Source organism: Tupaia chinensis, unplaced genomic scaffold, assembly GCF_000334495.1.
Source record: "Tupaia chinensis unplaced genomic scaffold, TupChi_1.0 Scaffold000238_1, whole genome shotgun sequence".
Lineage (NCBI taxonomy): Eukaryota > Metazoa > Chordata > Mammalia > Scandentia > Tupaiidae > Tupaia > Tupaia belangeri.
The window spans coordinates 918,552-931,962 of record NW_006159716.1 but is presented as its reverse complement, the minus strand read 5'-3'; the positions used below and the strand labels follow the sequence as shown (position 1 = coordinate 931,962).

General features: G+C 49.2%; 1 protein-coding gene across 1 annotated transcript in view; it reads left to right on the top strand.

Annotated features, from left to right (window-relative positions):
• The first annotated feature begins 2,262 nt into the window (after positions 1-2,262).
• PTK7 (protein tyrosine kinase 7 (inactive)) overlaps positions 2,263-13,411 on the top strand; it is a 59,925-nt gene continuing 48,776 nt past the window's right edge. Inside the window, 2 exon segments of the mRNA XM_006148651.3 lie at positions 2,263-2,454; positions 12,338-12,508. Coding sequence (XP_006148713.1) covers positions 2,263-2,454; positions 12,338-12,508 — 363 coding nt within the window.

Genomic DNA, 13,411 nt, shown 5'->3' with positions numbered 1-13,411 from the left:
CCAAGGAACAGATGGATGGCATCTCGCGCGTGTCACAAAGTTGCTATGACCTTGTTCCCAAATGCTGACTGACAGTACAGGAAAGGGAGCCGTGCTGCCTAGAAATGTGGACGTGAAAGTTTAATGTGAAATACGGGCCAGGTGGGCCAGCTGGTGGCATGGTAGCTAAGGTGGCTGTAACCCACACGTCTGACTGCGCAGTTTGAGTCCCAGACCCTGCAGCTTGAAAAACATTCTGGGCATGTGTGATGTGTGCCCGAAATCCCGAAAGGAGGCAGCAGTGGAGGAGAAGGGACTGCATGTGACCGTCCTCCTCGGGACCCGCTTTTTCACTCTCTCTCTCTCTTTCTGGTGTTATAAAGCTAACATACCATAAACTAGTAAAGTATGTATTATCCAAAAATGCTTGGATGGCTTAATGTCGTGTAATTCATCAAAATAAGAGTCGGGCCAGTAGTTGGTGCAAAGGTTAGGGCAGCTGGATCCCACATGACTGACTGACTGGTTCAAGTCCAGGACCTGGTGGCTTGGAAAATTTGTGGAGTGCACACACGTATGTGCCCAGAATCTGAGAGGAGAGTGGAGAAGGGATTGTAGCAACCTCCTGGGGGGCGATTTCTCACTCTATTTCTCTCTTTGTCTCTCTTGAAAGCATAAGTGCCCTATAACAAACTGAAAAAAGAAGAGTCACACAATTATCTCAAAAAGGCAAAAATGAGGACCAGCAGTTAGCGTAATGGCTATGTCACTGGACTCCCACGTAGTCGACCGTGGTTCGAGTCCCGGATCCGGTGGCTTAAACTCACGCCGGGCGCGTGTGTGTGCGTGCCCAGGATCCCGAGAGAATGGAGGAGAAGGGATTGTGGTGTGGCCATCCCCCCTGGGTGGTGATTTCTCGCTTTCTGTCTCTCTGTCTCTGTCTGCCTGGCGAGCGTACGCGCCCTATAGCAAAACACATTTTATTTTTAAAATGTTGCTAGAGGGCCTGTGTACTTGCCGAAGAGAGACAGAGAGACAGAGAGACAGAGAGAGGGCACGTGAGAAAGCACCCTCTTTCCACAATCCCTTCTCCGTCATTTCTCCTTGCTTTTGGGGATTTGGGTACTCCTGTACATGCTCTCAGCATTTCTTCCTCAAGCTGTTAGGGCTGGGACTCGAACCACACAGTCAGCCACGTGGAACCCAGCCGTGGTAACCACCATGTCACTGGCCCTAACATTCACTTCTGATTAAACAAAAAAAGAAAAATTCAAACCACAACCAACATTATACTTTAAAATGAAACTATGATCTGTTCTCATTAAAATAAAGAAGGCTTGTATATTAAAATAATAAAGCTACTACTTTTTAATGTTATTTTGGAAATTGTAGTTATGATACTATAAGAAAAATAATAGAAGTCACATAAAGTTAACATTCTTTGCAGATGATACTGTATTTTACATGGAAAATTGATTGTCAGTTGAAAAACTACTATTATCAATAAGACAGTTATGGTCGGTCAGGTGCTATGGGGGCTAATGGGACTGGATCCCACATGGCTGACTCCACAGTTTGAGAAACATGCCAGGTGCGTGTGTGTGCATGCCCAAAATCCTGAGAGGAGAGTAGAGGAGGAGGGGTCGCAGTGGCCACCCCCCCCAGAAGGGGGATCTTTATCATCCCCTCCCCATCTCTCTTGCACCCTATAGCGAAAACTTAAAAAAAAAAAAAAAAGAAAAAAAAGGAGAGAAACTAATTATTTGGTCAAATACAGAACCTACACAAAACCCAGAAGTTTTAATACTTACCAGCAAGTAACCATTTTGAAAACTTATGTCTATTCATAAAATGTTTAAAAAAAAACCATAAAATACTTAGGCATAAACTAGTGTAAAGGAAACTGTATGTTGAAGTCAGCCATTCTCCTTCTGAGTTTGAAACTCTTTGAGGATGTGGTGAGGGGGGAGAGAGAGGGAGAAAAGCAGGAATTGACAGATGGAGATTTGAGTATCATTTCTATTATTATTATTATTATTAAGTTTGCTATAGGGCATATGCACCTTCCAGAGAGAAAGAGAGAGAGAGAGACAGAGAGGAAGGGACAGTGAGAAAGCAAGCCACCATGTCCGGCACTCGAACCATGGTTGGCCACTTGGGAGTCCAGCCCCTTAACCACCATGCCACCTCCTGGCGCCAAAGATCACTTTTCTTAATGATCAGGCTAGATTAAGAAACAAGGCTTTAATCTGAGGAGGATAAATTTGTCTAGTTCATGCCTGGATGAGGCAGTGTCGCGTGCTGCGGTGTGTGGGCTCCGTGTATAAAACGTCCTCTCTGCAGGCGCTCAGCCCTCCACCCACACCCAAGTGGGGCAGGAAGGGTCGGAGGCAAATATGTCCGGTTAGACACTACTCCTCCCTGGGGCTTGTGGAAGGAGATGGAGTGAGGCTCCAGTGGCACTCCTACCTGGAAGTGGGTGGAGTTGTTCTTCCTTAAAACTTCTTTCCTAGGCCGGCAGGTGGCGTGGTGGTTAAGGTGCTGGACTCCCATATGGCTGACTGTGGTTCAAGTCCTGGACCTGGTGGTTTGCTTTCTCACTTTCTCTTTTTCTCTTGCTCTGTCCTTTTCTGGTCAAATTAAAATAAATAAATAAAGTGAAAATAATTCCTTCAAAACAAACCAGAATTTCCTTCCCTTCCTCTGAACTGGAGGGCCTTATTCACCCTTTGAGGTGGGTGCTGGCCGGGGTGGGGGTGGCCGCCCCTCCAGGGAGGTACACAGCCATCTGTCAGCTATCCCCACTCCCACCTGCACTGCTCGTCCTGTCGCTTGGTGGGTCCTTCCACGACACTGGAGGACAGAGTAAATTTTCCTCAGAAGGTGCTCAGAGGGATCAAAACAGGGCGACATTTAAATTAATTCCAAGGCAGCTTGGCACCCAAGGGTGAAGATTTCCTCCCTGTGTTTCATCCCAGATCTTATACAGGCACTTATTTATTTATTTATTTTTGAAGAGAGAGCTATTTGCTATAGGGCATGTGCACTTGCTGGAGAGACAGAGAGGCAGAAAGAGAGACATTACCATCTAGGGTTGATGACCATGGTACAATCCTTTGTCCTCCATTCTCCTCTCAGGATTTTGGGCAGGCATGCACACGTTCCCAGGGTGAGTTTTAAGCCTCCGGGGCTGGGACTTAAACCGTGGTTAACTACGTGGGAGTCTAGTGACATAAATATTATGCCATCTGCTGGTCCCAAATGGGCACGTTTTCTTCGGAAGTTAAAGAATGATTGCGAACAGGAGCCTTCACTGCTGTATCCTCAGCACTTTCAGCACTTCCAACAATGCCAGTATATAGTAGACACTTTGTAACTTAGTAATCATTTGTGGGAAGGGAGAGGTGTCACATGTAATGCAGAAAACGTCTTCTATTCCTGACTTTTTTTATTCTTTTTTGCTATAAGGGTGCATGTGCTCGCTGGAGAGAGTGAGTGAGTGAGAGAGAGAGAGAGAGAGAAAGAGAGAGGGAGGGAGGGAGAGTGTGTGTGTGAGAGAAGTCACTCCCAGGACTGCAATCCCTTCTTCTCTATTCTCCTCTTAGGATTTTGGGCACTCACAAACATGTGCCTGGCATGTTTTTCAAGCCACTGGGTCTAGGACGTGAACAGCCAGCCATGTGGAATCCAGTCTTAACCTCCATGCCACCTGCTGGGGACTTTATTTAAGTTTCTTTCTTTCATGAGAGTGAGAGACAGACAGGCACCCTCCGCAGGGTGGGTTTCCGTCCCCCCGCCCTGTACTACTCAGGGTCTTGGGCACACACTTGCCCAGCGTGTTTGAGGTCAACCCAGGACCCAAGCTCGAGCTTGACCAGGTGGCTTTCAAGCACTGCAGAGCAGCACTACCCCGCCTGCACCCTGACAGCTGGGCCCCTGATCTTACTGGTTACAAAGTAGTAAGAAAAAGGTAACAGTGAAAGGTAAGGTAAAGAAGTCACAAAGCTGCATCTAAAATGGCCAATAAGGGCCAGCAGTTAGCGTAATGGCTATGTCGCTGGACTCCCATGTAGTGGACCCCGATTTGGTGCACGTGTGCGTGCGTGCCCAAGATCCCGAGAGGAGAATGGAGGAGAAAGGATTGCGGCATGGCCATCCCCCCGGAGGGTGATTTCTCACTTTCTATCTCTCTGTCTCTGTCTTTCCTGCAAGTGCACATAGCAAAAACCTCTTAAAAAAAAAAAGGCAAATAAAAACAAAGTGTTATTTTCCAGTGCCTCAGAGGGACAGGCATTAACCAGCAGTGTTGTTAAGAAAGTGTAAATGATCACAACCTGTTTGAAGAGTAATTTGTCATTTATCAAAAATTTGGGGCCGGCAAGTGGCATGGTGGTTAAAGGTGCTGGACTCCCACATGGCCAACCATGGTTCAAGTCTCGGACTTGGTGGTTTGCTTTCTCACTTCCTCTCTCTCTCTCTGTCTCTCTCTGATCAAACTGGAAAATAATAATGATAATAATAATAAAGTTAAATAAAATAATTGTTTTAAAAAATATTTAAACTCTTGGGACCAGCAGATGGCATAGCGGTTAGGTTGCTGGACTCCCACATGGCCGACCACAGCCCAAATACTGGACCTGGTGGTTTGAAACTCATGCTGGGTGCTGTGCAGGCATACCCAAGATCCCAGGAAGAGAATGGAAGGGAAGGGATTGAAGCATGGCCTTCCCCTGGGAGCGATTTTGCAGTTTCCCTTTCACTGATGATGTTGTTCTTCTGGCCTCTGGAACTGTGAGAGAATGCACTTCTGTTGCTTTAAGTCACCCAGTTGCAGTCATTTGCTAGGACAGTCCCAGGAAGCTAAGAGTAGGTACGGCAGGGCCAGCAGGTGGCGTGGTGGTTAAGGGTGCTGGATTCCCACATGGCCGATTGTGGTTCAAACCCCGGAAAGAAAGAAAGAAAGAAAGAAAGAAAGAAAGAAAGAAAGAAAGAAAGAAAGAAAGAAAGAAGAAAGAAAGAAAGAAAGAGAAAGTTAAATAAAATAATTCTTTAAAAAAAGAAAAAAAATAATAAAGGAGGGGACCAGCAGTTAGCGTAATGGCTATGTCACTGGACTCCCATGTAGTCGACCACAGTTCAAGTCCTGAACCCAGTGGCTTAAAACTCACACCAGGTGCGTGTGCGTGCGTGCCCAAGATCCCGAGAGGAGAATGGAGGAGAAGGGATTGCGGTGTGGCCATCTCCCCTGGGGGGTGATTTCTCACTTTGTGTCTCTCTGTCTGTCTGGGGAGTGCATGTGCCCTATAGTGAAAACCTCCCCCCACAAAAACCAAACCAAACCAAACCAAACCAAACCAGAGTATGTAGCTTACCTGCAGCTTGCCTTCTGTGGCTGCTGCCCTCCCCAAGACCAGGGGCACCTGCAGTCCGTTGGCTGCCCCACCAACCGCTCCTGGAAGCAAGCACTCACCGTGGCAGTGAATTTTGTTTGGGGCCGGTCTGAGCAGGGTACGTTGGTATTTCATCTCCTGACCTCTCTGCCCCAGGTCCACGTCCCAGTGGCCTCTTGTACCTGGCTTGTCGTTCTCCCAGCTGGGAGCATCTTAAATGACTGGGAGTTTCCTGAGTGCCTTGTCTCTGTGCTTCTACTTTGTTCTATTAGCCACGCCCCATTCCTTCACCAAGCCTTGTGTCGAAGACCCCTTTTTCTCCTTTTTCTCGGAGTCTCTCCTGACCCCTTGTCCCCTCAGGAGCTTCTTTGCATACCCTCCACACCACCCACACTTTGCCATGGCCCAGGAACGCCTAGTGGTTACAGTTGGAGCCAGGGGACCGGAGATGTGAGTCTTGCATTTGTCACTCGCGGTGTGGCGCGGAGCAAGCTGCTGTACCTCTCTGTGCCTCAGCTTCCTCATCTGCACAGTGGGAAGTCTAGCCCATAGCGCTGTGTGTGTGTGTGTGTGTGTGTGTGCAAGTATTACGAGTAGTGTGGTTGAGTGTGGGGAGCAGCGCCGGGCGCCGGCGAGCGGTCAGTACGTGTGAGCTGTTACTGTAATGGCGTGTTTACACGTCTGACTCCCCCACCGCACGGAGATCCTTACATGTGGTAATTGTGTCTTTTTCTCTTTCTAGCTGCAGTGTTTTACGGACTTCTTGGCACATGGCTGGCTCTAAATAAGTGTGTGTTGAATTAATAATGATAATTAATGTAATTGCCTGCCGGGCTCCCACGCTGGGCCTGGGCCCCGTGCTGGGTCCACATCGTATGGGAGTAATGTAGCTGGGTTATCCGGCTCAGCGAGGCCACCAGGAATGTGAGCAGGGCGCCTGTAACCGAGGAGACCCGACGTGTGGGATCAGCCCCTGTCCTCGGGGAGCATAGGCTCTAGTGGGGAAGACACGGCTGTGAAGCACGTGGAGTGCTACATAGCAATATTAGGCCGTTTTTGTTTTTGCAGTATGGCGTGCGAGCTTGCTGTAGAGAGGGAGGGGAGGACGGAGAGAAAGCACCCCCATGGGGGATGGCCATGCTGCCATCCCTTCTTCATTTCTCCTCCTCGGGGTTTTGAGCATGCACAAGTGCCCAGCATGTGTTGTTTTGTTTTGTTTTGCTTTTAGGTTATTGCCACAGGGCACGTGCACTTGCCAGAGACAGACAGAGGCAGAGGGAAAATGGGGAAAGTGAGAAAACTTAGAAATCACCCACCCATTGGGAACCAGCAGTTAGCGTAATGGCTATGTCGCTGGACTCCCACGTAGTTGACCACGGTTCGCGTCCCGGACCTGGTGGCTTAGAACTCAGGCCGGGCGCGTGTGCGTGCGTGCCCAAGATCCCTAGAGGAGAATGGAGGAGAAGGGATTGCGGTGTGACCATCCCCCCTGGGGGGCGATTTCTTGCTTTCTGTCTCTATGTCTCTCTCTGTCTGTCTGGCGAGCGCACGTGCCCTATAGCGAAAACCTCTCCAAAAAAAAATCACCCCCCCATGCCATAATCACTTCTCTTCCATTCTCCCCCCTGAATTTTGGGCACACACCCACAAGTGCCTTTGTGGGAATCTAGCACCTTAACCACTATACCACTTGTTGGACCTACCCAGCGTTTTTTTTTTTTTTTAAATAAGAATTATTTTATTTAACTTTATTTATTTATCCACTTTTTTTTTTGGGGGGGGGAGAGATTTTCACTGTAGGGCGCGTGCGCTCGCCAGACAGACAGAGAGAGACATAGAGACAGAAAGCAAGAAATCGCCCCCCAGGGGGGATGGTCACGCCGCAATCCCTTCTCCTCCATTCTCCTCTCGGGATCTTGGGCATGCACGCACACGCGCCCGGCGTGAGTTTCAAGCCACCGGGTCCGGGACATGAACCGCGGTCGACTACGTGGGAGTCGAGCGACATAGCCATTACGCTAACTGCTGGTTCCCTATTTATCCACTTTTTAATTTTTAAATTGACCAGAGAGAGACAGAGTGAGAGGAGAGAGAAAGAAAGAAAGTGAGAAAGCAAGCCACCAGGTTTAGGAGTTGAACCATGGTTGGCCATGTGGGACTCCAGCGCCCACAACTACCATGCCACCTGCTGCCTCCCGCCCAGCGTGTTTGTAAAGCTGCTAGATCCAGGACTTGAACAGCTTGATTGGCCACGTGGGGGATCCAGCTGCCTTAATAAACACACCACTGAGGACCTGCAGGTGATGTGGTGGTTAAGGTGCTGGACTCCCACATGGCTGACCATGGTTCAAGTCCTGGACCTGGCAGCTTGCTCTCTCCCTTTCTCTTTCTCTCTCTCTGGTCAAATTAAAAATAATAACAAATAAAATTAAACAAGTAAATAATTCTTTTAAAAAAATAAGCGAAAAATATGCCCCTGGCTGGCCCACAATATTAAGTTTTAATAGCCATTTGTAGGAGCCATAGAAGATAGAGAAAATGTGTGCGAGTTGTTTTGGTGAGCAGCACCTTGTCATCTAACACCTCCTTCGTCTGCCCAGTTTGTTCTAGAAAGCTTTTTAAAGTTTTTAATAATGAAAGTTAGAGCTGAAGGCTTCATCAGGTTCAGGTTTGATCTTTTTTTTTTCTTCTTGTGTATTTCCCGCTGAAGACACATAACAGCTGGCTGTGTCTCTGGACCCAGCAGCCATCAGTAACCCTTGTTAGATCCATGATTCCATTAGGGCTTGTGAATGGGGACATTCTGTTTCTTAGTTGGAAACTTGTAAAAAGACAAACCTCCTCTCATTACCTGATGACTCTGAGATGCTCCAGGCTCTTCAAGAAAGGATGTAAATGACTGACTCTTTACCAGTTTTCTAAATAAGGAGTTGGTTTTCTAGCATACTTCAGAGGTGACCTATTAAAGCTTTGGGCTTTTTTTTTTTAAAGTTCGTTTGTTTATTTTGTCCGAGAGACGGAGACAGGTAGCCCCTACCAGTGCTGCTGTCTGCCGTCTGCCTGACTTAGCTGGCCCAGAGCACCCCCCCACCAAGTCCTCGGAAGGTGCTTGGACTTGAACCAAGGACCTTCCCTATGTGGGGCCAGTATGGTATTGCTTTGCAACTGCCTGGCCCCTGAGCATCTCCGTGAACTCATGGATTTTTTATTTTTTTAAGAATTATTTTATTTAACTTTATTAACTTATTTGGAGAGAAAATGGAGAGAGGGAAAGTGAGGAAGCAAGCTGCCAGGCCCGAGACTCGGAATGTGGTTGGCCATGTGGGAGTCCAGTGCCCTTAGCTACCGTGCCACCTGCTGGACCTGTTTGATACGTTTGGATCCACGTGATTGTTTCCCTTACGGATGCTTCCGTGGGCCCATCTTGGGCTGGTGGGAGCCTCTTCAAGCTGCCACGGAGACTTTGGAGGACCCTGCGATTCTCAGTTGGTTTCCCCGTGTGAGATGGAGCCAGGCTGGTGCACATTTCTCACCCCGAACCTGGAGTCAGCCCCTTCGAGGAGAAAGGGTACACGTTCTTCAGGCTGCTGGTACAGTGTCACCGATCACTTTCCAGAAAGGGGTCATCGTAATCACTCTCTTCAGCAACCCGGAGGTCCATTTTCTCCATACACTCCGTTATTTTACAGTTGTCGGCCTTCAGGCAAGCAGGTGGATGGAGGTTAAGGCAGCTGAGTCCCGTGTAGCTGACTACAGGGCTCCAATTAGGGCCCTGCGGCTTCAAAATCACGTGCAAGCCTGGCACATGGGTGTGCATGCCCAGAATCCCAAGAGGAGAATGGAGGAGACTGGGGGATGGCCATCTCCCTGGGGGAGTGATTTCTCTCCCTCTCTCCCTTCTCTCTCTGTTTTTCTCTCTGTAGGGTGAGCATACGCACCCTATAGCAAAAACAAAAATAAAATAATAAAATGGCTTTAATTTGATGGGTGAATAATTTGTTCTCATTTACATTTCTTTGGGCATTGGGGCATTGGAGTATCTGCTGATTTTTTTCTTTTAAGGGTTTTTGCCATAGGGTGGGTGCGCTTTCTGGAGAGAGACAGAGAGACAGAGACCGTGAGAGGAAAAGTGAAAAATCACTGCCCGGGGAGATGGCCACACTGTAATCCTTCTCCTCCATTTTCCTCCTGGGATTCTGGGCACAAACACATATGCACCTGGGGTGAATTTCAAGCTGCCGGGTCGGGGACTCAAATCACATTCAGCTATGTGGGAGTCCTGTGCCCCATCCACCATGTTACCTGCTGGCCCTCACGGATGTTTGTTCATTACTCTTATTTGTTTTGAAAAACTCCTCATGTTGTGTTGACTGTTGCTATTAGAATTTTAGCTTTTTTTTTAAAAGAGATTTTTGCACACACATGTGCCCAGCAGAAGTTCCAAGCCGTTAGGTCTGGGACTCGAACCGTCATCGGCCATGTGGGAGTCTAGCGATGTAACCCTTTACACCATCTGCTGGCCCCAGAATTTTAGCAGTTTTTATTGTTGATTTCTAATTCTTCGTAGGTCAAGACTAGCAGCCCCTCTTCTCTCTTTTGCTGAGAATAATGTCCCAGTTTGCTGTTTGCAGTTGAGAGTTGTTTGCGCCTCTCTTGTGTCGTCAGTTGTTTTCCTTTACAGAGCACAGAGCCTCCCAGCCTCTCTCCGGAGCGCCTTACCGGGTCAGCCTGGTAGTCCTCTCCAGGCGCAGGTCGGCACACGAGCACGCCTTGCTCTTGTTACTCAGCCTCGGTCTGTGTTCCTGGAGGCCAGGTGATCCTGGGCCTCACACCGAGACGGTCTGGGCCGTTTTCACCAGACTGGCCCGTCCTGGTCCTTATTCAAAGGTGCTTCGGCTTTCCTTTTTTTTTTTTAGATTTTTGCCATAGCGTGCCTGTACTTGTTGGAGAAAGAGAGAGAGAATATGAGAAATCACCCCCACCCCCAGGGGTGATGACCATACCGCCATCCCTTTTCCTCCTCTCAGGATTTTGGGCACACACGCACATGTGCACAGTGTAGTTTTTTTTTTTTTTTTTTTTAAGAATTATTTTATTTAACCTTATTTACTTATTTTAATTTGACTGGAGAGGAGAAGGGGAGGAGAGAGAGAGAGAGAGAGAGAGAGAGAAAGGGAATGTGAGAAAGCAAACCGCCAGGGGTCTGGTACTTGAACCGTGGTCGGCCATGTGGGAGTCTAGCATCCTTAACCACCACACCATCTGCCGGCCCCTGCACAGCATAGTTTTGAAGCCACTGGATCTGGGACTTGAACTGCTCAGTTAGTCACATGAGATCCAGTGCCTTAATCACCATGCCGCTTGCTGGTCCTGGTGCTTCCCTTTGAAACAGCTTCTGAGGGGAAAACTGACACTATGAGAAACTGCTAATCTGCACCCCTATTAGGAACACAAGTGGAGGGACCGGCAGTTAGCGTAATGGCTGTGTCACTGGACTCCCATGTAGCCAACCGCGGCTCGAGTACCAAACCTGGTGGCTTAAACTCATGCCTGGCACGTGTGCATTGCGTGCCCAAGATCCCAAGAGGAGAATGGAGGAGAAGGGATTGCGGCATGGCCATTCCCTGGGGGGGTGATTTCTCACTTTCTCTCTCTCTGTCTCTCTGGTGAGTGCACGCGCCCTATGGCTAAAATCACTTAGCTTGGTGGTCTAGGCAGTAGTCAGCTGAACTGCAGTGCTGGAAGCCACATGGTTGACCATGGGTTTGGATCCCTGGGTTGGCCTGAAAACCTGTAGGATGCATACACATGCCCAGTTCCTTATGAGCTGGAGGGCTATGGAAAGTGATCACAACCTGACTAGAACCCATCGGGGTGCTTCTCTCTCTCCCCTCTCCCTTTCTCTCCCTCCTGCTAGCTTTCTGTCATGAATAAAATAAATAAACTTTAAAAAAAGAACAGGATGATTTGCTCAGAATCCAGTCTAGGACCCAGGTCTTTCTGTATTTGGTAGTTGGTTCTCATTTGGCATCAGACTCTCGGAGGGATCTGATGGTGGTGCGGTGCTAACACGTGATGCTTTGTAAGGTGACCCACATGGGGAAGTCAGGGTTTGCATCCGGAGACCTCCCTGAGTGTGCTGGGCTTGCACAGACCAGTGAGCTGGGACTGGCTGAGGCTGGAGTTGGATCGTAGTGTCAGCACCCAACTGGGGATGCCACCCCTCAACCCCATCTCTCTTGCTCATGGAAGAAATGAATAAATACACTTAAACACTAAAAAAAAAGTCAGGGTCTTCTGTGCCGTGGCTGTCAGGGGAGCGAACCTCGCGTGACTGACTGTGGTTTGAGTCCAGCCTGTGCGTACAGCGCGCGTGTGTGCCCCAAGTCCTGACAGGATAGAGACATGGCGGAGAGGGGATTTATGGTGTGACCGTCCCCGTGGAGGATGCTTTTTCCTTCTCTGCTCTCTGTCTCTAGCTAGCAAGCACATGAGCCCTCTGGCATAAGAAAAAAAATCAAACATGGGCAAGCAGGTGGCATGGTGACTGTTACGCTGGATTCCCACACGAGCAATTGTGGTTCGAGTCCCAGACCTGGCAGCTGAAAAAAATCATACCAGGTGTGTATGTATGCATGCCCAGAATCCCAAGAAGAGAATGGAGGAGAAGGGATTGCAGCGTGGCCCCTTCCTCAAGGGAGGGTGATTTCTCACTTTCCCTCTCTCCCTGTCCCTCTCCAGTGAGCTCACATACCCTATGGCAAAAATCTAAAACAAACAATTTCTTTGAACCTTTTAGGAACAGTATTGCCTTTAGACAGATGTAAATAAGGTGGTCTCCTTTTCCCTTTGACAGTTCCAAGAACTCTGGGGTCTGGTGCACACAGGGCTTTTCCTCAGGACTTTTCTGGACACGGTTGTGTCTTTTGGCGCTAGACTCCTGCGGCTGGGTGTGGGCCCGTCCACAGGATTTCATGGTCTGTGCGCTGGCCTGGCCCTTTCTGGGAGCCAGTGCCCTGCCCTTGCTGGAGGAGCTGGACAGGCTTGCTGGATCAGGGTTCTGGGAAAGGTGGGTGGAAGTTGCCCGGCTGCCGTCCTCCTCGCCTAATGGCTCAGCCCGATTTTGGATGTCAGGAAGGGTAACGGCATGGCACATTTATCTCGATGAATAATGGATGAGCCCAGGGAAGGTACTGTACTCTTCCTGGTGAATTATTTACCAGCATCCTCTATTTGAGGCCCTTCCGTTATAAATGGCCTGAAGCTGGTAAATACAGAGCCCCTCCCCCTCTCCTCGCACCCTCCGTCTCCCACCTATGGATAAGCTGACCGCTCCTGTCTGGTGTTACCCGGGGCAGCCTATGGCCTGTAGCCACCGATGGAGGCCGATGGAGGCCGGAGTCCCTGAGCCTGCAGAGGAGGATAGGGGAGAGGGTGGGCGGTTCCCCAACGCGGGGCAGACCTGCCAGAGCAGCTGGGGCAAATGTGGGGCTGGGGCCTGCTCTGCAGGCGTGCAGAGCACAGTGAGTGCCCACGCATGAGCACTTGTGCATATGTGTGTGTGCTCTGTGTCTTTCTTGTCTCTTTCTGTGTCTCTCTGACTCTGTTATTTAATCTCTGTCTCTCAGTTTGTCTCTTCATGTCTCTCTGCCTATTGATCTCTCACTGCCCCCTTTGTCAGGGACTGTCTCACTTTGTCTCTGTTCCTCTCTCTCTCTCTTTTTTAAGGTTTTTGCTCTACGGCACATGGAGAGAGACAGAGACAGGAAGAGAGAAAGTGAGACATCACTCCCCAGGGAGGATGGCTACACTGCCACCCCTTCCCTCCATTCTCCTCTCAGGATTTTGGTGCACATGCACATGTACCTAGCATGCATATGCACCCCAGCGTAATTTCCTAACCACCAGGTTTGGGATTGGAACCATGGTCAGCCCTGTGGGAATCCAGCGCCTTAACCATCATGCCGCCTGCCGGCCCCTCTGTTTCCCCTTTAGTCTGTCAGTCTCCCCGTGTGTGTGTGTGTGTGTGTGTGTGTGTGTGT